This window comes from Vipera ursinii, assembly GCF_947247035.1.
Source record: "Vipera ursinii genome assembly, chromosome: Z".
In the NCBI taxonomy this organism is placed as follows: domain Eukaryota; kingdom Metazoa; phylum Chordata; class Lepidosauria; order Squamata; family Viperidae; genus Vipera; species Vipera ursinii.
In genome coordinates, this window is record NC_139517.1 from 15062314 (window position 1) to 15083608 (window position 21295).

The 21295-nt window shown below is 42.2% G+C and overlaps 2 protein-coding genes across 2 annotated transcripts in view; one reads left to right on the plus strand and one right to left on the minus strand.

The window, feature by feature from the left end:
* Positions 1-21295, plus strand: part of RPL28 (ribosomal protein L28) — a 532136-nt gene that overhangs the window by 227648 nt on the left and 283193 nt on the right. The window lies entirely within an intron of this gene.
* The window catches only part of MAMSTR (MEF2 activating motif and SAP domain containing transcriptional regulator), a 49591-nt gene that overhangs the window by 18218 nt on the left and 10078 nt on the right, over positions 1-21295 (minus strand). Inside the window, exons 3-8 of the mRNA XM_083379169.1 lie at positions 14635-14700; positions 13015-13073; positions 11377-11452; positions 8879-9028; positions 7914-8053; positions 2698-2817 (exon numbers count right to left, since the gene is read on the minus strand). Of these exons, the coding sequence (XP_083235295.1) occupies positions 2698-2817; positions 7914-8053; positions 8879-9028; positions 11377-11452; positions 13015-13073; positions 14635-14700 (611 nt within the window). The remainder of the gene's footprint in view (positions 1-2697; positions 2818-7913; positions 8054-8878; positions 9029-11376; positions 11453-13014; positions 13074-14634; positions 14701-21295) is intronic.

Here is a 21295-nt window from a genome sequence, read left to right on the forward strand (position 1 = left end):
GGAGACTAAAACATACGAAGAACGGTTGCAGGATTTGGGTTTGGCTAGTCAAGAGAAAAGAAGAACTAGGGGTGACATGTAAGCAGTATTCCAATATTTGAGGGGCTGCCACAAAGAAGAGGGAGTCAAATTATTCTCCAAAGCACCAGAGAGCAGAACAAGAAACAATGGTTGGAAACTAATTAAGAAGAGAAACAACCTGGAATTAAGGAGAAACTTCCTAACAGTGAAAACAATTAACCAATGGAACACCTTGCCTTCAGAAATCATGGGCGCTTCATCACTGGAGGTGATGAAGGAGAGACTGGACAGCTTACGTGTCTGAAATGGGATAGGGCAGTGATGGAGAACCTTTTAGTGACCGAGTGCCCAAACTGCAACCCCAAACCCACTTATGTATCATCGGGTGCCGGGTGGGCGTGGCCCATTGGGTGGGTGTGGCCAATTGGTTGGGCATGGCCCATTGGGTGGGCGTGGCTGCGGTGGTAACGGCAGACTGGGTGGGACTAAAAATTTCAATCAATTCCAACTTTGTGAGAACTTTTTTTTCCCTGCGAGTTGAAATTGATTGATTGATTGAACTTTTTTTTTTTGCACACGGCGGCGGAGGCCTAAAAAGAAAAGGTTTTATAAAACCCAGTTGAAGCCCTAGGACTGGGGTGACAGCGCGCGTGCCCAGAGAGAGCTCTGCGTGCCCCCTGTGGCAACCGTGGCATAGGTTCGCCACCATGGGTATAGGGTTGTCCTGCTTGAGCAGGGGGCTGGATGACCCCAAGGTTCCTTCCAGATTCTATTCTATTCTATTCTATTCTATTCTATTCTATTCTATTCTATTCTATTCTATTCTATTCTATTCTATTCTATTCTATTCTATTCTATTCTATTCTACTCTATATTCTATATTCTATATTCTATTCTATTCTATTCTATTCTATTCTATTCTATTCTATTCTATTCTATTCTATTCTATTCTATTCTATTCTATTCTATTCTTATTCTATTCTATTCTATTCTATTGTATTCTTATTACAGGGTGTGGTTCTTAGGGCATTTACAATATTGTAACAGCACATTCTGATGAGTCTCAATTTTTTAATGTTTGAACTTCTCCATTCACTTCTCTGAGTGTGGAAAGCCGGGGTATACTTTGAAATAAATAAATAATACATGTGCCTGATGCAAACAGGCAAACTTCAGCAAACGAAGCCTCAGCATCTCTCCTTGACTGTCCTTGCATACTGGAGGAGGTTTCAGATGCTTGAATGTGTGACTCTTGTGCAGCAGGACCAAGAGGAGGGAAGTGGATGGAAAGATAACAACTTCCTAGCAGGAGTGCAAATCCTGAGGCACCCCAGATGTTGTTTTCATCATCCTTGAAAATTGATCATGCTGCCTGGAATTGCCGGGAACTGCAGCCCAGCAGTATCTATGACTTATTCAGCAAGTCATAATTTTTTTTAAAAAATGGAAGGGAGAATTCAGGACAAAACTGGCTTACAAAGGCTGGAGAAATTTTTAGTTAATGTAGTGTTTTGCAATTTGGAACGAACACTGGGTTACCTTTTATTTTCTGACTATATTCAGCTGACAAGAGAGGACACTTAGGGCAAAATCAGCACAAAATCCTCTCCTCTCCTCCTTCCTCCTTCCCTTCCCTTCCCTTTCCTTTCCTTTCCTTTCCTTTCCTTTCCTTTCCTTTCCTTTCCCTTCCCTTCCCTTCCCTTCCTTTCCCTTCCCTTCCTTTCCTTTCCTTTCCTTCTTTCCTTTCCTTTCCTGTAATTGATTTGCAGAGGTTGTCAGAATTAGTGGTATTCCTCCCTGTGGCTACTCATAGCAGCTGCTGTGCTTCCCTTTACAAAAAGCCCTTCTCTATAATAATTCATGCAGGGAGGACTAAAAAAAATTGTGCCAGCTAAAAATCAGTACATATTGCCACCACGAACTAAAATTAGTTAAATTTTACCCCACATTTGCCCAATATTTTGCTGCCTGCAAATAAGGCAGGAACACCAGGGGAAGGAGAATGTACAGCTTTCCCTCCACAGGGAGACTAAAAAAATTAGGATGAAGCATCTTTGATGGAGCAGTTGCAGTCAGCATTTTGACCTCTGTCTGTCTGTCTATCTCCATCTATCTCTACCTACCTACCTACCTACCTACCTACCTATTTATCTATCTATCTATCTATCTATCTATCTATCTATCTATCTATCTATCTATCTATCTATCTATTTATTCACCTATTTATATCTCTATCTATCTATTATCTATCTATCTATCATCTATCTATCTATCTATCTATCTATCTATCTATCATCTATCTATCTATCTATCTATCTATCTATCTATCTATCATCCATCTATCTATCTATCTATCTATCTATCTATCTATCTATCTATCTATCTATCTATCTATCTATCTATCTATCTATCTATCTATCTATCTCTGCCTGCCTGCCTGCCTGCCTGCCTATCATCTATCTATCTATCATCTATCTATCTATCTATCTATCTATCTATCTATCTATCTATCTATCTATCTATCTATCTATCTCTATTCATGTATTTATATCTCCGTCTATATCTATCTATCTATCACGCCAGCAAACCATGGTTGATCTCTGTTAAAAATGGTGGGAAAGTCTTTCTCCAGCCATGCTCCCACTGGGCTCTCCTCTGCCAATGACCCATGCCTACCTTTGGGAGCGGAATTGCGGGCTTAATGAGGATGTTTCTCCCTTGGAGAGAGAACTGAGCATCAGAGGTAGACGAAGTGACAGCAGGCTGTTGATCCACCGGGACTGGGGGCAGGTCCAGCTGCAGGAAGAAAGATAAAACTCAAGAATGGTGGCTCTTACGTATACAGTACTGAGTTTTCCACCTTAACCTTGTTCTTTAAACTGTGGTTTGGGGAATAAGCCACAATAGTGCATTCATATAAAGTAAGAATCCAACAGAGCCCAGGTTGGAACCCATTGCTCTCAGACTCCTAAATTCACTAACTGCTATTTTTTCATGCCAAGGACATATGACACTTTAAGAGGGTGAGCAACATGGATGGTCAAAGAAAATGGCTGCCCTGGGGTGGATGCACATTCACAGAATGGCTGCGCCTATGGGTATCATGATGGATAGAACCCATTTTTATTTTGTAATACATTTGAACATAGAATTCAAAAAGGTTCCTGGGAAGTAAGCTGATTTTCAGCACCAATGCTTTCTTTTGCAGCTTGCCAACTTCTTTTATAACTTGGTTTAAAATTAAAATATGTTAAATAAGAAGATTACAGGCAATCCTCAACCTGTAATCCTTTATTACAACTGTAACAGAGCCCAGAAATATGGCCATAAATCATACTCATCATTAAACAAGCCATCATGTGACTGACCCAAATTTATGACTTTTTTTTTGCAGCAAATTAAGCGAAGTTAAGCAAATCTGCAATCATTAAACGAACGACCTGGCCATTAGGCAAGGCCGTTTGCTGGAAACCAGAAGCAAAGGCCTGTTTCTGGCAAACACTATAGTACATTGTGATCACATGACCTCAGGATGCTGCAAACAGCCATAAATGCGGTCTGGTGACCCCCTCACCAGGGGGCGGGGGACAGCTGTTGAAACTGAATCTGGGTCATAAGTACCTTTTGGGGGGGTGTCCATTGCAAATTCCATGGTTGCTAGGTAACTGGTTGTAAGTCGAGGCCTACCCATATAGATGAGGGCAGAGAATATCAAGAAGGCATTTGCCGAACCGGGGACCTCAGCTGGGAGTTCAACAATATTTCAAAGTGTCCTGCAGAGGGCAGTAGTACCATACAGGCAGGCAGGCAGGCAGGCAGGCAGACACACACACACACACACACACACACACACACACACACACACACACACACACACACACACACCCCACGCTAATGTATTCTTCAATGCTACAGGTCCCTTTCCTGGCTTTTAATAAAACTTGATTTCCATTACAGTATTTAAGTTGAAGTTGAGGGTAGGAGTAAATTGACTACTTGAGAGCTTCCCTCTCTCCGATACTTTCTGCCTGGACTGCCTGACTAGACAGAGTTGGCCTGCTCTGGGTTCCACCAATTAAACCATGTCATTTGATGGGATCCTGGAAATGGCTCTTCTCTATTGCAGGACCTGCCCTCTGGGACCGCATCCTTCTAGAGATCCCTCTGGCCCCTCCCTGACCCTGTTTGGAAGGTCTTAATAAACCGGCTTTGCTCCCAGATTAGGCTCTTATTTCATTCTACAGGACAGTATGAATTCCGCCTCCCCCCTTTCTTCTATTCTTTGTTACTCTGTTTTGAATGAATGAACCTTTATTATCAAAGTACAGCATGTATAGTGAGATTGGCTGAGCCTCCCTTCGTGCCCCCCTCCCAACACAACTCACAGTGACAACAAACCCACCATGTTGTTACACCATGTGAGCTAATTGCACAGCACACCGGCCTCGCAAGTCAATCATACATAGAGTTATTTCCCGTTCAGGAGCCTGACAGCCCATGGATAGAAGCTGTTCTTCAGCCTGTTGGTACGGCTGGCTATACTCCTGTATCTCCTACCCGATGGTAGGAGAGTAAAGAGGTACCGACCAGGGTGTGAGTCGTTTTTTTCTTGATTTTAATACTGGATGCTGCCCAGAATCTTCATTTATAAATTTGGCCCAAGAAAATAAAGCAAAACTTATTCTACTTTAATAAGAACCATAAGGCCTTTCTGACAACTAAGTCCGGCCACTGCATTTCTAGGCTGATTAGAGTGACAGCCCCAAGATTAAAAAAAATATGAATAAGTAAAAAATGGAGAAATGTTGAGGAATTCATATCCAGGTCCTTGGAAGAAAGCCATGAACTTTAGGAGTCATTTTTTTTTTCATGATGTACGGAAAGCAGTAGCATAATAACCAACTGACACTCAGCATTCTAATATTTTACACTGCTCTCTTTTATTTATACAGGGCAGATAGTCCTCAATTTGCAACCGTTTGTTTAGCAACCATTTGAATTTACAACGGCACTGAAAAAAACGACTTAGGACCGGTCTCACACTTACGACTATCACAGCATCGTCAAAGTCACATGAGCAAAATTTGGATGCTTGACAACCGGCATGTATTTACAACTGATGCAGAATCCCAGGTTCATATGATTATCATTTGCGACCTGCCTTGCCTGCTTCCGACCAGCGAAGTCAATGGGGGAACCTGGATTCGCTTAACGACAGTTTGATACAGTTAACCCCTTCAGTGTGATTCGCTTAACAACCATGGCAAAAAAAAGGTCTTCAAATCAGGCGCAACTCACTTAACGATTGCGTTGCATAGCAACAGAAACTCTGGTCCAATTGTGCTCGGAGGTTATGGATTACCTGTATTCAATAAAACATCATGAGAAATTGCAGCTGAATTGTGCATTTTCACCAGGATGTTAGATTATTGTATTTCCAGACTTCAGACTGTCAGTGTCTTTGCTTATAGGCATTAAAAGCAAAGCAGCATAGCGTATAAAAGATGTCAGGCTAGTTTGGGTAGAATGCAAGATTTACTTCTTCTTTTTAGTGGTAAAAAAAATCCCACGGTAAACAGTGAGATTATTCCAATTCACAGGATGCAGAGGCTGAAAGGGTGCTGGGAAATCGCCAGAAAAATTTATTAGAAATAGAATGTCACAGCCTGAATAGAAAGCTCTACATACTGCAACATTTTGTGGTAGAGGCGCACCTGCGCTGCTCCATCTGGATTTCAATCATTTGTATTAATGTCAGAGGCCACAAAGGCTATCACTCAATTTGTCTTCTCCCCATATCACATTGCATTTATCTTCTTCCCCATAATTTGAAGCCTGGCTGTTTAATAAAGGTGAAGGTCAGAAAAGCCCATCCATGAATCACGCTGGCTAAAATGGGTGGTACTAGTTACACTATCTCTATTTTGGTTCATTGAAAAAAAGGGGGGTGGGAAGGAAGCTGAGGAGAAGGGAAGGAGGGAGGGAAGGAAGGAAGGAGAAAGAAAGCTAGGAGTTCTAGTCCTAGAAAGCCAGCTGGATGACTTTGTTGCAATTACCAGAAGGCGGTGAGTTCTAGTCATGCCTTAGGCATGACAGCCAGTTGGGTGATTTTGGCCCAGTCCCCCTCTCTCAGCCCAACCTACCTCACAGGACTGTTGTTGTGGAGAAAATAGGAGGAGGAAAGTGTATCAGTTCCATTTGCCACCTTAAATTATTTATAAAAAATAAATTTGAAAATAAATAATATATTTGGGGGGATATGGAGCAACAATTTTCGCTGGAGGCAGAAATAAAGACTTTTCTCTGGGCTGTCTAAAGGAACAAGTCATATATAAGGAAGTCATATATGCCAGGATATTCTAGGAACCAGTCAGACCAAAACGTCTTTGTTTATGGAGGAAAAAAAAAGGGTGGCCATATAAAGCAAAGATAAGGTAAAGGTAAAGGTTCATGTGTGCGAGTCGTTTCCGACTCTAGGGGCCGGTGCTCATCTCCGTTTCAAAGCCGAAGAGCCAGCGCTTGTCCGAGGACATCTCCGTGGTCATGTGGCCGGCATGACTAGACACCAAAGGCACACGGAGCGCTGTTACCTTCCCACCGTAAGGGTCCCTATTTTTCTACTTGCATTTTGACGTGCTTTCAAACTGCTAGGTTGGCAGAAGCTGGGACGAGTAACAGGCGCTCACTCTGTTACGCGGCACTCGGGATTCAACCCGCCAAACTGCCGACCTTCTGATTGACAAGCTCAGCGTCCTAACCCACTGAGCCACCGTGTCCCCATTATAAAGCAAAAGCATCCATTAAAGCAGTGTTTCTCAAAATCTCAGAGCCCCGATGTTGTGTGGACTTCAACTCACAAAATTCCCTAGCCAGCATATTGGTACCTGTTTCTGTGGGGCAAATCCAATGATTATTGCTGGAAAAACTTTTCTCTTTAGGTGTTGACCTCCTCTGTTCGCTGAACACAGAACTGCTATTCTACAGCAGTTCCTGTTCTGTGAAAATCTTGCCATTTATAGCTGGCACTTCCCTACTGATGTTCCGCGAAGCTATTAAAATGGGGTAGCTTAACTGACTGAATGTGATTATGGGATTTTATACAGTGACCATCCTGTAGCTTTATTTTTGTAAGAAGCTACTGCTGCCTGTGGTTTTTATTATTAAATTTTGGTGATCTGTTTGGAAATGGATGTAATCTTATTAGCAGAAACCATTTGGAATAGCTGGAAATATATATCCGTACGTACGTACGTATGTTTGTATGTATGAGTGTGAGTGTGGATCTGTTTGTGTTATATTTTATTATAATGCCTCTTTTATAGAGGTATTAGAAATAGCTATAGTGCACCTCTTTTAATGGACACCACAGGATATGATAGTTATTTTTATCTTCAAGTACTGCTGGCTGATCAGTTCTGTTAAATTGCATCAAGATCCAAAGTCCAATTCTCACCCAACAATATCAATTCTTGTTCCTGGGCAAGAATTTTAAGGTTGGCGGTTTAGTTGCTTATGATTTCTATGGTGTAAGACACAATATGGATTCTTAATTCTATTAGCCTCAGACAGCGTGGAAGATAGAAGCTGGGGTCCCATCAAGGCATCATCCTAGCTTGTAGTTTCATGCTGGTACACTTTACTCAGGAACTTTAAAACATGTGGACTTCAAGTCCCAGAATTCCCCAGCTGGCATGGCCAACTGGGGAATTCTGGGACTTGAAGTCCACATATCTCAAAGTTGCCAATGTTGAGAAACATTACTTTTAGTCAGTTCCTCCAAATAGCAAGGAGCTTCCCACTGTATCCTGGAGAATTTCCATTTTCATCCAACAGTACTTTAACAACCCACAGAAAGACACACACAGAGAGATGTCTATATAGAAGTTGCTTACTTGAAAAACTGCTTCTGATGTGGAAGGATTTCCTTGGCCACTTCCTGGAGACAATGCAAAACATGGGGAGGAGGAAGAAGAGGAACTGCTAAGGTCTTCTTCAATGTTGAAGGAATCAGAGGCTCCACAATGGGCTGCATCTGAATATTTTGTTGGGGGGAAAAAGAAGCTGAAAGTCAAACTGAGTTACTTGGGACCCACAGTAGAGTGAAAGGATAATGCTATCCTGTTTCTTTTTTATCTCGTTCTATATAAAATCATCTCATATTAAGCTTGACGCTTGATTCACCTACCTCATAAATGTCTAATCAATTTCTGTTCTTGGAGAGCTCACAGTCATCAAAAGTCATTTTGGGCCATAGTAGAAGAAGTCCTTGACTTATGACCACAATTGGCACCAGAATTTCTGTTGCTATACAGTGCAGTTCTTAAGTGAGTTGTACCCAACTGTATGAACTTATTTTTGCCGTGGTTGTTAAGCAAATCACTGCAGTTGTAAAGTGAATCCTGTGGCTGTTATACAAATCCAGCTTCCCCTATTGATTTTGATTGATTTTGAATCCAGCTGGGAAGGTCGCAAATGGTGGTCCCATGACCCAGGGCGCTACCACCCTTGTCATACATGCTAGTTGCCAACCACCCAAATTTTGATCAGATGATGCTGCGAGTTGTAAGTGCAAGGACTAGTCATAAATCACTTTTTTCAGTGCTATTCCAATTTCAAACGGTTGCTAAATGAATGGCTGTAAGCCAAGGACTGTCTGTAACTGAGAATCATTGGTACATTTGAAACTTTCTTCAGTCACAAGATTATAGTTCCAGACATCTCACATCTTTACATCCCTTTTTTTACTATATTAAATATGATTTTTTCCCCATACAACAGAGAGCAGCTACGAAAGGAAGAATCTTGCGTGAGTCTGTGTTCTCTCCCCCTTCTGAAGCAGTATTAACCATGTTATTACCTGCCACAGCATCCTTGATACCAGGATCCAAGGGGAGAATATTTTTCTTCACCAACTCAAGTGGCCCGGGACGGTGCAAGATCTTCTCGCTCAAGTCTTCGGCCAAGCGAGCCTTCTTCTCCTGCAGCTCGGAACGGTCCCCTCGAGACACTGAAATGGAGGACCAGAGGGAATTCATCGTTCGTGGAAAGCAAATGAAGTGAAATAAGAACAACCTGGGCAGATCAGAGGGGAGTTTTACCTCATACATCCACAACAAGATGAACACCAATAGTTACAAAGGGTTTAATCATCCCCTGGGGATTATTCTGAGTACAGGTAATCCTCGATTTAACAACTTAATTAGTTTAGTGACCAAAGTGACAATGGAAGTGAAAAAAGGGACTTACTTTTACAACCCTCACAGCATCCCCACAGTCACGTGATCAAAATTTGGGCGTTGGCACCCAACATGTACTGATGACAGTTGCAGCATCCCAAGGTTATGTGACTGTCATTTGCGACCTTCCCAATTGGTTTCTGACAAGTGAAGTCAATGGGGGAAGCTAGATTTGCTCAATAACCGCATGATTTACTTAACAACCGCAGCAATTTGCTTAACAACTGTGGCAAAAAAGGGTCATAAAATGCACAACTCACTTAACAACTGCCTTGCTTAGTGACAGAAATGTTGGGCTTAATCGTAGCCATAGGTCGAGGGCTACCTGTAGCTAGAAACACAGGTGAACTTATTCATGCCTAGGTGGAGGTTCTATCCTGCCTCTCATTTAGGAATTCAAGATTGCGCACAAAGTAGCTTCTTCTCCAATTTCCCCCCCCCCCAACATTAAACAGGCGGGACAGATTGGCCTGCAAAATAGACTGGCTTAAAATGAACATTCTAAATCTTGATTTTAGTTTAAATTAGGAACTTAAGGGGAGGGGGGAAATAACCTGTTTCCCAGAAAAGTGAGTTCATTTTTCCCAAGCTACATCCAGACATCTAAGTTCAAATTAGAAAGTGAAGGAGAGTGAATATGCAGGGGGAAAGAGGCGCTGAAGAGGATGGGAAGGTTTCCTATAGCATCTGTCACCCACCCCTTAAGGCAGAACACTTTTTCTCTTGGGGGAGAAGATTATCAGAGTGTATCGCTCAGCCTGGATCACGGGAATTCTTTTCATTTTCCCCATTAGGGAGCCAGGAGTGGAAAACATGGAGATAATTCTGAATCCAAAAAGCCTGCTAATCATCTTGACCTCATTCTTTGAAGGGGTAACACTTCTTTGGAGGAGAGTATAGAGAACTCTGTGGAAGAAGGGGGGGGTTTCCCTACAAAATTTAAGAGCAAAACTCTTTCTTTTCTAAATCTCTCCCCCTGCTATTTTTTTTTATAACTGTGTATGTATTTATTTGATTGGGGCTGTGCTGAGAATTGGTCTTCCCAGAGCTATGGTATCCAGCAGCACAGCAAGTGGAAGCTAGAAAGATGGGGCATTATAGCAAATTTTTTTTCTTGGAAACAAAAGTGACTGAGAAAATAGGAACCCCCCCCCAAATCACTAATTGCAAAAAAGGGTTTGAAAACAGAAATAAAGCAGGAAAGTACTTTTATGAAAATAGGTTGCCCACCCTCTCACTTTTATAAATGTTGCCAGTGCATCTCAAAATCTGGTACTAGAGTGCCTTGCTCCCATCCCCCTAACTTTTATCCCTATACTTGCTAATCAAACACAAATGTTCCATTTAGAACCATGGGGAAATTTGAGAGGTCAAAACACGATTCCCTCCTGGAAATAGATTTTTTTTAAAAAAAGAAAATAGGGATCTGGCAGGATTCTGAAGATAAGTAGGTGAAAAATGGGTTCCCCAAGAAGATCTGGATCTTGTATCAGGGTTTTAAGACTATTTGCTTGAGTTTGCACAACATACCCTTACTCTGTATTGACAAAACATAGGTGCCTTGCTCACATAATATACTATGCCTAAAATAACCAGTATCATGGCTTAATGTGCTGGCCTGAATCACACAACGTGTTAAGATAATAGCTGTGTTCCCACAACACACCATTCCAGAAACTATTGAACCCATATTGAGCTTTATCTACTATGTTATATAAACCCAACACCTTGATTTTCAGATAATGACATGGGATTGGCACAGATTTTTTTTATTTTTTTATTTTAATTCCATTTATATCCCGCCCTTCTCCGAAGACTCAGGGCGGCTTACAAGCTTAGCAGTAGCCTTCATTCTATGTATATGCCTGCTTATTAGGGCTTTCACACACACCCCAAGCGGCATTATTACAAAGTCAGCTTAATTGCCCCCAACAATCTGGGTCCTCATTTTACCTACCTCGGAAGGATGGAAGGCTGAGTCAACCTTGAGCCTGGTGGGACTCGAACCTGCACTGATTGCAGGCAGCTGGTGTTACTTAAGGAGGCATTAGCCCACTGCTCCACCAAGGCTCCTGCTACAGATGGTAGCAACTTGGACAGAAACAGTGTTGTTCCCTACCTTCAGCCAGTTGGCCCTTAGCAGAGTTGGTCTTGTGAGGCCGGGGTGAAACCTTGAGCTTGGCAGTCTCATTGGCCTGTGAGAAACAAAGGAAAAACATCACCAACAAAGCTAATATACCCAGTCCATTTACATATTACTAAAATTCTCTTGTCTGTAAACTTTTATCGAGTGAAACAGCGCATTGAAGGCAACAGGTTTTGAACCAAGGTACCTTAAATTGGCTAATTTACGGAACTGATCCAAAATCCAGAATCTATGATTCCCATAGAATTGAAATTTGGCCAATTTTATAAAACATTTCATGACATAATTCAAATACCATATAACACTATGGTCAACTCCAGGTGTTTGACTGTGCTATACTGTTCAACATGGGCTGCTTTCAAGGCAGATACGTTTCTGAATATTTCCCTGAATTTTTAAGAACTTTTCCAGAACATTAGAAGCTTTGCCATTGAAAGTGTTAAGGAATCAGGTAAGGAAATATCTCTGAAATGATAACCCAACAGCTCATGGGGTTGTTTAGTCATCACTATGAACCGCTACTTCAGTCTCTCTGTAAAACTCTTCCCGTCCACTAATATATCTCAGTCATGGAGTTTTAAGCTGAAATAACTGTTTAGCCTGTGCCTGTGGTTGATTCACTCTAAGCATTGGAAACTTCCAAATGTATAGATATCAATTCCCAGAATGTTCTTTAATAATAATGCTAGCTGGAGAATTGTGGGAATAGAAGCCTCAGCATTTGGAAATTGCCAAGCCTTGGAAACACTGTACGAGGACAATCAAGAGAAGACAATGAAAAAGTCAAGTATGAGGTCTCCTCAACAGAGCACTAACCATGTTTAGACAAGTGTATTTCAGTAACTCATGTTATGAATGAAACAGGCATGCCAGGTATATTGCTCCATCAGACAACTCAATGAGTCTCTTAATTTATTTCTATCTATTTATGGCTATCTATTTTAGAAGTAGAATTGATGGGATTCTGTGTAGGATTTTAAATTTGGATGATGCCACTGCATTCTTTTTAAAAGAAGGAGATTCAGATTACACTTGGTGTTCAGATCTAATATCATAGGTAATATAAACACACCTGGAAACCTAATGAGATAAGTTTTGGATATAGGAGAGTACATGTGTTTCCAACCCATGGATATCATAAACTATCTTTCTCTGTTTTGGAAATGCACTGTTGATCACACTAGCAATTCAGAGTAGTGATACTACAGGACAATCAACTTTCCTTGGAGGCTTCACTTTGTTCCATGTTAAGTGGGAACTGTGGGTGCTTATTCATTGCATTTGGAAAGCATTCTATTGGAAAAGGCAGAAATAAGCATGTTTAGCAAGATGGACCAATGGTCTAAATCAGCATATATCAGTTTCTGTCTGTCTGTCCTATCCAGTTCACTAAGATGGGGTGGTGGGAAAGGTGACTGAGTTTGAAAAGCTTATGTACATTTTGAGGTAAGCCAGCAGCTATGGCTGATGCAGAACATGGATCTCTACTTAGATGCCATTCTTATTGACAGCTAGCCCAACTCTTGAAAGTGGACTGTCCAATAGCGCGCTAGGAAAAATCCCCGTGATTTTTTCATGCCGCTAAAATTCTTAAATCCCATTTATACTCACCCTGGTCTGCCCTTGTGTCCCACTAGGCTGTGAGAAAGTGGGGAGGGATTTGCTGAGCCCTGGAGGGGGAAAAAAGGGGGAAAAATCAGATGAGCCCCAGAGTAAATGTTCTGCCATCCATCACTACGCTTCCCCCAAATTTAGGAGCATATACAGGGTAGCCCAATCCTTCTAGAAAATGGAGACTTGGATACAACCCTCAGATGAGTCTTTTGACATGTTTTCACTCAAGCCACTCTTGTATTCTCAACGTATTTTAAATGGCTATGATATTTAGGCTTAGTATTTTATTCCATTTGACTCCAAAATCTGCTATCTGGCACAGAACTGATTGTTTAGGGGTTTTCTCTTTTAAAATGTTATTTGTCAAAAACATTCCTTATTATGCATGACAAAAAGGAGACCTTTCCATCCATTTAACATTATGCTATTAGCCATTTTGGATCAAGCTGTTGTTATGGCTCTTGGTGGGAGAGATACATTTTGGTGTTTCCCTTGTAGAAATCAAACCAAATGTTGAATTGTAACTTTTCAAAACTTGCATTGACTGGACATTCTCTTGAATGAGTTAGCTGAAGTCCTCTCTTGGGTGTCCCCCAGAAATCAAGGAATCCAAGCATTGTGGTGTTACTGATTTTGTTTTCTGCTGAAATTTGTTAGTGTATAGGTATTCCTCTACTTATGACCATAATGGAACTGGCTCATCCTGGCTGTAACTCGTGATGGTTGTAAAGTAGGTTGATTTATTTATTTTTTATTTTAATTCCATTTATATCCCGCCCTTCTCCGAAGACTCAGGGCGGCTTACAAGCTTAGCAGTAGCCTTCATTCTATGTATATGCCTGCTTATTAGGGCTTTTACACACACCCCCAAGCGGCATTATTACAAAGTCAGCTTAATTGCCCCCAACAATCTGGGTCCTCATTTTACCTACCTCGGAAGGATGGAAGGCTGAGTCAACCTTGAGCCTGGTGGGACTCGAACCTGCACTAATTGCAGGCAGCTGGTGTTACTTAAGGAGGCATTAGCCCACTGCTCCTTTACAACCTTTTTTGTGGCAGTTGCTATGCAAATGCCATGATCATTAATGGTTTGCTGTGGGTGCAGTTTGGCCAAAAACTGAAGTAACCACAGTTTTCGGCAAAACCATCATAAAAGATGACCACATTACTGTTGGCAGTTGCAAACAATCGTAAATGCAGCCTGGTGTGCATGCGGCCCAAATTAGGTCATGTTATCTGGGAGGGTGGGCCTGACTGTGATAACTTTGAATCCGGGTTGTTAAGTAGCCCCTAGGAACGTCCTTCAAAACTGTGAACAGTAACTGAGCAACTAATTTTAAGTCAAGGACTACCTATAGCAGGAGCTTTTTCCCCGTTGTCGGCAATGGCGTGGGTGCGGTTTTGTCGTGACACATCCGGCCCGTGGGCCGGCGGTTTGACACCCCTGACCTATAGTAAGCAGAAATTCAAAGGGCGCAGCTTTCCCTTCATGGCAGGAAAGCATTCTGCATTAATATTCTGATGTTGATGCCAACTCTTTCCCCAGGCATCCACTCCTCTCCTGTCCTCCCACATCTTGTTTGCCGTCTGATTCTCTTGGGTTTTTACGAGGCTCACCTGGAATTAAGTGTCGTTCGGAGAGCTGTTCTTGGGACCTCCGATGCTGCATTCGCATTTGGAGGACTGCAGAGAGGCCACAAGGAACGCATCACAGGAATGATGGGTTGCAACAGCCGAGGGGGTACATGGAAGCATAAAGTGAAACGCACATGCTAAAATCAAACTCACTGAAAACGCACGCCAAATAACAGAGCAACAGTGCTGGTCTATGATTTGAGATTAGTGATTATGGTGCATGTAATGTATTGGGCCTTTCACTTAAACTGTTTTCACGCGTCTTTGAATGCTGCTTGAGATTGCTTAATTAGGGTGTCTGTGTGTCACTGGCTGCCCAGGCATGCAGTCTCCAGGACGATCATTGGTTGGCTCTGGGGCGGGAATAGGTCCCTTTAAACCAGACATGTCAAACACAAGGCCCGGGGGCCGGATACGGCCCGCGAAGTGGTTTCATGCGGCCCGTGAAGCCATCCTGGAAACAGTGAGGGAACGGCCCCCCACTGCCTTGGCCCTGGCCCAGAGACCCCCCTTCTGTTAGAGACCCTCAGATCTGTCCCCCTCCTGCCCAGGCCCCCATAGGCACCCTTGATGCGAACGATGTAGAGCTGGCCACGCCCACCCAGTAGGCCATACGCACTCTAGCCACACCCACCCAGTAGGCCACGCCCACCCTGGCTATACCCACCCGGCCCCCTGAGGGCAACCATAATGCTGATGCGGCCCTCAATGAAATTGAGTTTGACACCCCTGCTTTAAACCTATTGGCTGCTGCCTAGTGGTCAACCGTATAAGAAGCTGCCTAGAAGCCTCTGTTCTCAGTTCTGTTCCTGTTACTACAATAAAGCAATGTTCCTGTTTGAACCCTCTCGTCTCGCCTCCTGCTTCCAAGAAACCCACTACACAACAGTGCAATGTGTCAATAAGTGTTATAAAAGATGTTGGCAATGTTTAAAACAAGGCTGTTCCAACCTTGGCAACTTTAAGACTTGTGGCAGGCTGGGGAATTCTGGGAGTTGAAGTCCACAGGTCTTCAAGTTGCCAAGGTTGGACATTCCTGCGTTAAAAGAACAAGCCTGTCCTCCTGCTGACTACTCAGCTGCGTTATTAAATTGAGGATTATTTTCCCCCCAAATTCAGCTCAGAATGTAAAACAGATTTTTCTGCTATTGTGCATGCATGTATTCGGTCTTCTCCCCGCATCTGCTGCCTGATTAGAGTCTGGCTGGCAGAGAAGATTCTTTTAAATAAATTATGCTGAATGCAACTCAATTGGGCTGCTGTGACCTGTTGTGGCTTCCCTCCAGGGCAAAAGCTGGGCATATTATGCAAAGGTGCCTGGGCACAGCACCTTCAGGATGCATGTATCAAACTAACAAGGTGGGAGGCCATTTTTTTCCCCCTCCCCAAGGCTCACATGGCAGCCTTGTAATAATCCCCTTCTAAATGGAGCTGAAGTGAGGTTACTCAGCACTACTTAATATTTTAAAAGCAAAAATTAAACAGACAAATCAAAAGAAGCGGGTGGAAACAAGTTCACAATGAGAGCTGTATTTAATCTCCTTCGACAGCTGTCCAAGTGGGGAGAAGATGTAATTGAGGCATCCATCTGCCATCCAGCAGAGAGATTTCGACCCTGGCAGGGATGGGGGTGGGTGGGAAGTAACACTCTTAGAGGCCCTGTTTTGCTTGCACCATGTTCTTCTGGTATAAATCTTCCACTGGTAGTGCTTCTGCTAGCGTTAAGTATTAAAATAGGGCATGTGGGGGACAAGGACAATATAGATGTGCAGATCTAAGGTCCTTTCATTTAACCCAGAGAGGTCAAACTGGGCCCCGTAACCATACAGGCCCCCATTCCACTGGTTTCCTTTGATTCTCCACCACAGGTCAAATACCCTTCTATTTATGGATGTCTTTTCCTTATGCTCTTTTAAAATTAAACCAATTCAGAGAGGTCAATGAGAACTCTACAGGCACTATAGCATTTGCCCTGTTGTTCCCCTAAGCCAGGGGTAGGCAACCTCGGCTCTTTTATGACTCATGGACTTCAACTCCCAGAATTCCTGAGCCAGCATGTAGGATTAAGAGCAGGGAAATGCAGGATCTAGTCCCTGCTCAGTCAAAGAAGCTTCCTGGATGATTTTAAGTCGAGTCCTCTTTCTTGGTCCAGCCTATCTCACAGAGTTGTTGTGAAGGTAAGTAGATTTTATCTACTTAAGTACAGGTAGTCCTCAACTTATCAACTGTCATTTAGCAACTGTTCAAAGTTATTTTTATTTTAATCCCATTTATATCCCGCCCTTCTCCGAAGACTCAGGGCAGCTTACACTCTAAGCACAAATCAATGTGCTTAGCAATAGCCTTCATTCTGTGTATATGCCTGCTTATTAGGGCTTTCGCCCCCCCCCCCAGTGGCATTATTACAAAGTCAGCTTATTGCCCCCAACAATCTGGGTCCTCATTTTACCTACCTCGGAAGGATGGAAGGCTGAGTCAACCTTGAGCCTGGTGGGACTCGAACCTTCACTAATTGCAGGCAGCTGGTGTTACTTAAGGAGGCATTAGCCCACTGCTAATATCTTCATCAAAGACCTACTTTGGGGCTACCTATGGCCCGAAGTTCTAATGTACCCCACTCCAGTGGTCACCTAACCAACTCATTTTACAACCATCACTGTTGATGACAATGAAGGGCAGGCTCCATTATGGTTGTAAGGACTATCTGTATGCTTAATCATAAGCATATACCTAATTAAAATATTAGTCTAGATTCTAAGGCTTTCTCAGACCTGTCCTTCCACTTCCACTTCAAAAGTTCCCATTTCACAATTTCCTTTCTTCTATAATGTCTACTTTGATTGGCCATTCCATTGCCCAATCATCATACCCCCAAAGACTCCCATGGAACGACTAGGTTTAATTAGAAAGACAGTCTCTTCCTGTAATGGGAAATAGGAATAATCTTGAGGAATAGGAGAAAGAGCTACAAAGAAGACAACAGCCAGATAAGAGAAATTTGACTCCCAGGCAGAAATGTAATTTGAGAAAGCTAACCCTCCCTAATTCTCACAGAGACTAAAACAGGGAGGTGGGGGGGGGTAATAAATCCAGACACACAAGATTCTATTACTGTAAACCTATAATAAAATTATTAGCATTCATAACTCTGTACCTCTTAGTCTCAAACTACAAACTAGCAAGGGACTGAGCACATTACCTGAAATATGGGGTGTTGCTCTGCTTTTTCTTTGTAATGTTTTATTTATATCTATTATGCTACAATAAAAATGAAGGTGGAGATCAGGACTATGTGAACAAGGGCCCACTCTTTTTGTATGCATCACAAATTCAATCATGCAGTCTAGATTGCCATCTTGATTTTTTGGGGACATGTCTGGTTGACCCTTTTTAAAGACAGAAAGGGAGAAAACATGTCGGAAAGTGAATATGAACAATGCAGAATGTGGATTTGGTAAAAGAGAACAGGCAAAGCTGCTATTTGATTATGGGCAAAAAGTGACACTACAAATGGATCCAGTGAATTCAGTGCTGTCTGCAAGCCTCAGTTTAATTCTCTATAAGGTGGATTCAAAATGATCCCAGTGATCTCAGAACCACTGAACCATATCTTTCAAAGATCCTGGAGCACCAGAGAATGATCAGAAGACTGGAAAAGAGCTGATGTAATTCCTATCTTCAAAAAAGGGGGGAAAATGGAACCAGGAAACTACAGACCTATCAGCCTGACATCAATGCCTGAGAAGATTCTGGAAAAGATAATCAAGCAGTGACTATACAAACATCTAGAGGCAAACAAGTTGTAACCAAAAACCAACCTGGGTTTCTCAAAAATAAATAATGCCAGACAAATCTTACTGCATTCTTTGACAAAGTGACAAAATTAGTAGACCAGCAAAATTCTATGGATATAATTTATTTGGAGTTCAGTAAGTAATTTGATAAAGTGCACCAAACCTACTACTTAATATGACAGAAAAATGTGGGACAGCATCACCACCATATGGCTGACCAACCGCATTCAATGTGTAGTCCTTAATGGAACTGCATCTACAGGGTGGTATGTATGCAGTGGGATACCCCAAGACTCTCTCTTAGCCCCAGTATTCTTCAATATCTTCATCAATGATTTAGATGAGGGGATAGAAGGAGAATTCATTAAATTTGCAGATGACAACAAGTTGGCAGGAATAACCAATACTCCAGAAGACAGGCTCAAGATACAGAAGGATCTTGACAGACTTGAACATTCAACCCTATCTAACAAAATGAAATTCAATGATGAGAAAAGTAACGTACATTTGTTGTTGTTAGCTGCGAAGTCGTGTCCGACCCATCGCGACCCTATGGACAACATTCCTCCAGGCCTTCCTGTCCTCTACCATCTTCTGGAGTCCATTTAAGCTCACGCCTACTGTACATTTAGGCAAGAAAAACTAAATGCACAGGTATAGAATAGGTGGTACCTAGCTCAATAGTAATAACTGTGAGAGGAATTTTGGAGTCCTTAGTGGACAATGACTTAAATATGAGCCAGCATTAACAGAGGGACATTATCAAGATCATGTGAAGTGTTAATACTACTTTATAATGCTTTGGTAAGACTACACTTGGAATATTGCATCCAGTTTTGGTCATCACGATATCAAAAGGATGTGGAGACTCTAGAAAGAGAGCAGGGAAGAGCAACAAAGATGATCGAGGGACTGGAGGTTAAAACATACAAAGAATGATTGCAGGAAATGGGTATGTCTAGTTTAATGAAAAGAAGGACTAGGGGCAGTGGTGGGATTCAGTTGGTTTGCACCAATTCGGCAGAACTAGTAGCTAATTTTTGTTGAGTTCTGGCCCAGGTCCAGAATAGACTTCCGGAAGCAGCATCCACACAGAGAACCGGTTGTTCACATATTTGAATCCCACCACTGACTAGGGGTGATATGATAGTATATTCCACTATCTAATGGGCTGCCATAAAGAAGGGGGTGTGTGTGTCAACCTATTTTCCAAAGCACCTGAAGGCAGAACAAGAAGCAATGGATGGAAACTAACCAAGGAGAGACGCTACTTAAAACTAAGAAGAAATTTCCTGACAGTTAGAACAATTAATCAGTGGAATGATTTGCCTCCAAAAATTGTGAGTGCTCCAACTTTGGAGGTTTTTAAGAAGAGACAGGGTTTCCTGCCTGAGCAGGTCTGCCATGCTTAAAAACTACCGTACTCCATCAATTGCTTGAAATTTACCACAAACCGTTTCCTTTTTTTAAAAAAGCAAGGAAACGGATATAGAATTGTTTTAAGTAGATAAATAAAGTTTGGATGATAAAGCAACACAGTTCCTCTGAATCTATTTCTTTGAGTTCTAGGATTGTTGTCATTAAATAAAACGAGACTGATTGGAATACTGGGAAATGCCACAAAGGATCATGTTACATGTGTTTATGTCACATTTGTCAATGATGTAGCTGAAAGGAAAAATGCAGCAGCTTAAGCAAAACATGGACACAAGTGCATATACACCTTCACGTGTACACAATCTCTCTCTTTCCGGCATACCCAGAAAATGGAACTGAAATGGAAAGTGCTACCAGATGGTTAGATTAAAATCAGTGTTGAAGAAAATAAGAATTACAGTAGTGTGCTTTGGCTAATAAATTACTATAATTGAACCTTATGGACCTGAGTCTGCAGCAGCAGCAGCAGCACCCCGCCCCTCCAGTTTTTACAAATTATATGCACGATTACTGTCACTTGAGAATAAACATCTTAATGAAAAACTAGAGGAGAATTTTAGAACTGAACAAGAAATTCTGCTCATAAGGTCTATAGCAGGGGTCCCCAACCCCCGGTCTGTGGACCGGTACCGGGCTGTGGCATGCCAGCAACAAACAAGCAAAGCCCCATCCGTGGGGTGCAGGCAGCACACAAAACCACACACTCTCCGGTCTGCGGAAAAACCTTTCTCCACGAAACCGGTCCCTGGTGCCCAAAAGGTTGGGGGCCTCTGGTCAATAGTATAGAGCAGGGGTATCCAACTTTAAGACTTGTGGACTTCAACTCCCAGAATTCCTCAGCCAGCCAGTTGAAGTCCACAAGTCTTAAAGTTGCCAAAGTTGGACAGCCCTGCTGTAAAGGATTGGATGGGCAATTGAGTTTGCTAACAAGATAAGCTTGTTTTGTGTAAAAGAGCAGATGAATAATGGATGCACAAAATTGTTCCTTATGGTCATTCCCCAAGAAAAGAACTATATCAGCCTACGGGTGCAATGATACCATTTAAGACACCTGCATAGATGGGCCAGCCATATGGTGCACCTCAAAGACAACAGATGGACTTCCCGCCTTACAGATTGAATTCCCGGGGATCAAGTACATTTCCTTGGCATACCTAAAATGTGTGGAGATGATCCAATGAAACAACTTTTTAGTCTCTGCTGAAAATCACTTGCTTAAATGGAATGGTGTATTGTTGGTTTGCACTCACACTGGGAACAGGCACAGAAAAGCTGAGTGTAACAATGGATTCTCACTGCAGATAAATGCAGAAAGAACAAGAAATATCCAAAATTTTCTCACTAGAGCAAATTCTTGGGTATTTCTTGTTCGTTCTGCGTTTATCTCTTTCATCCTCTACCATTAAGAGAAG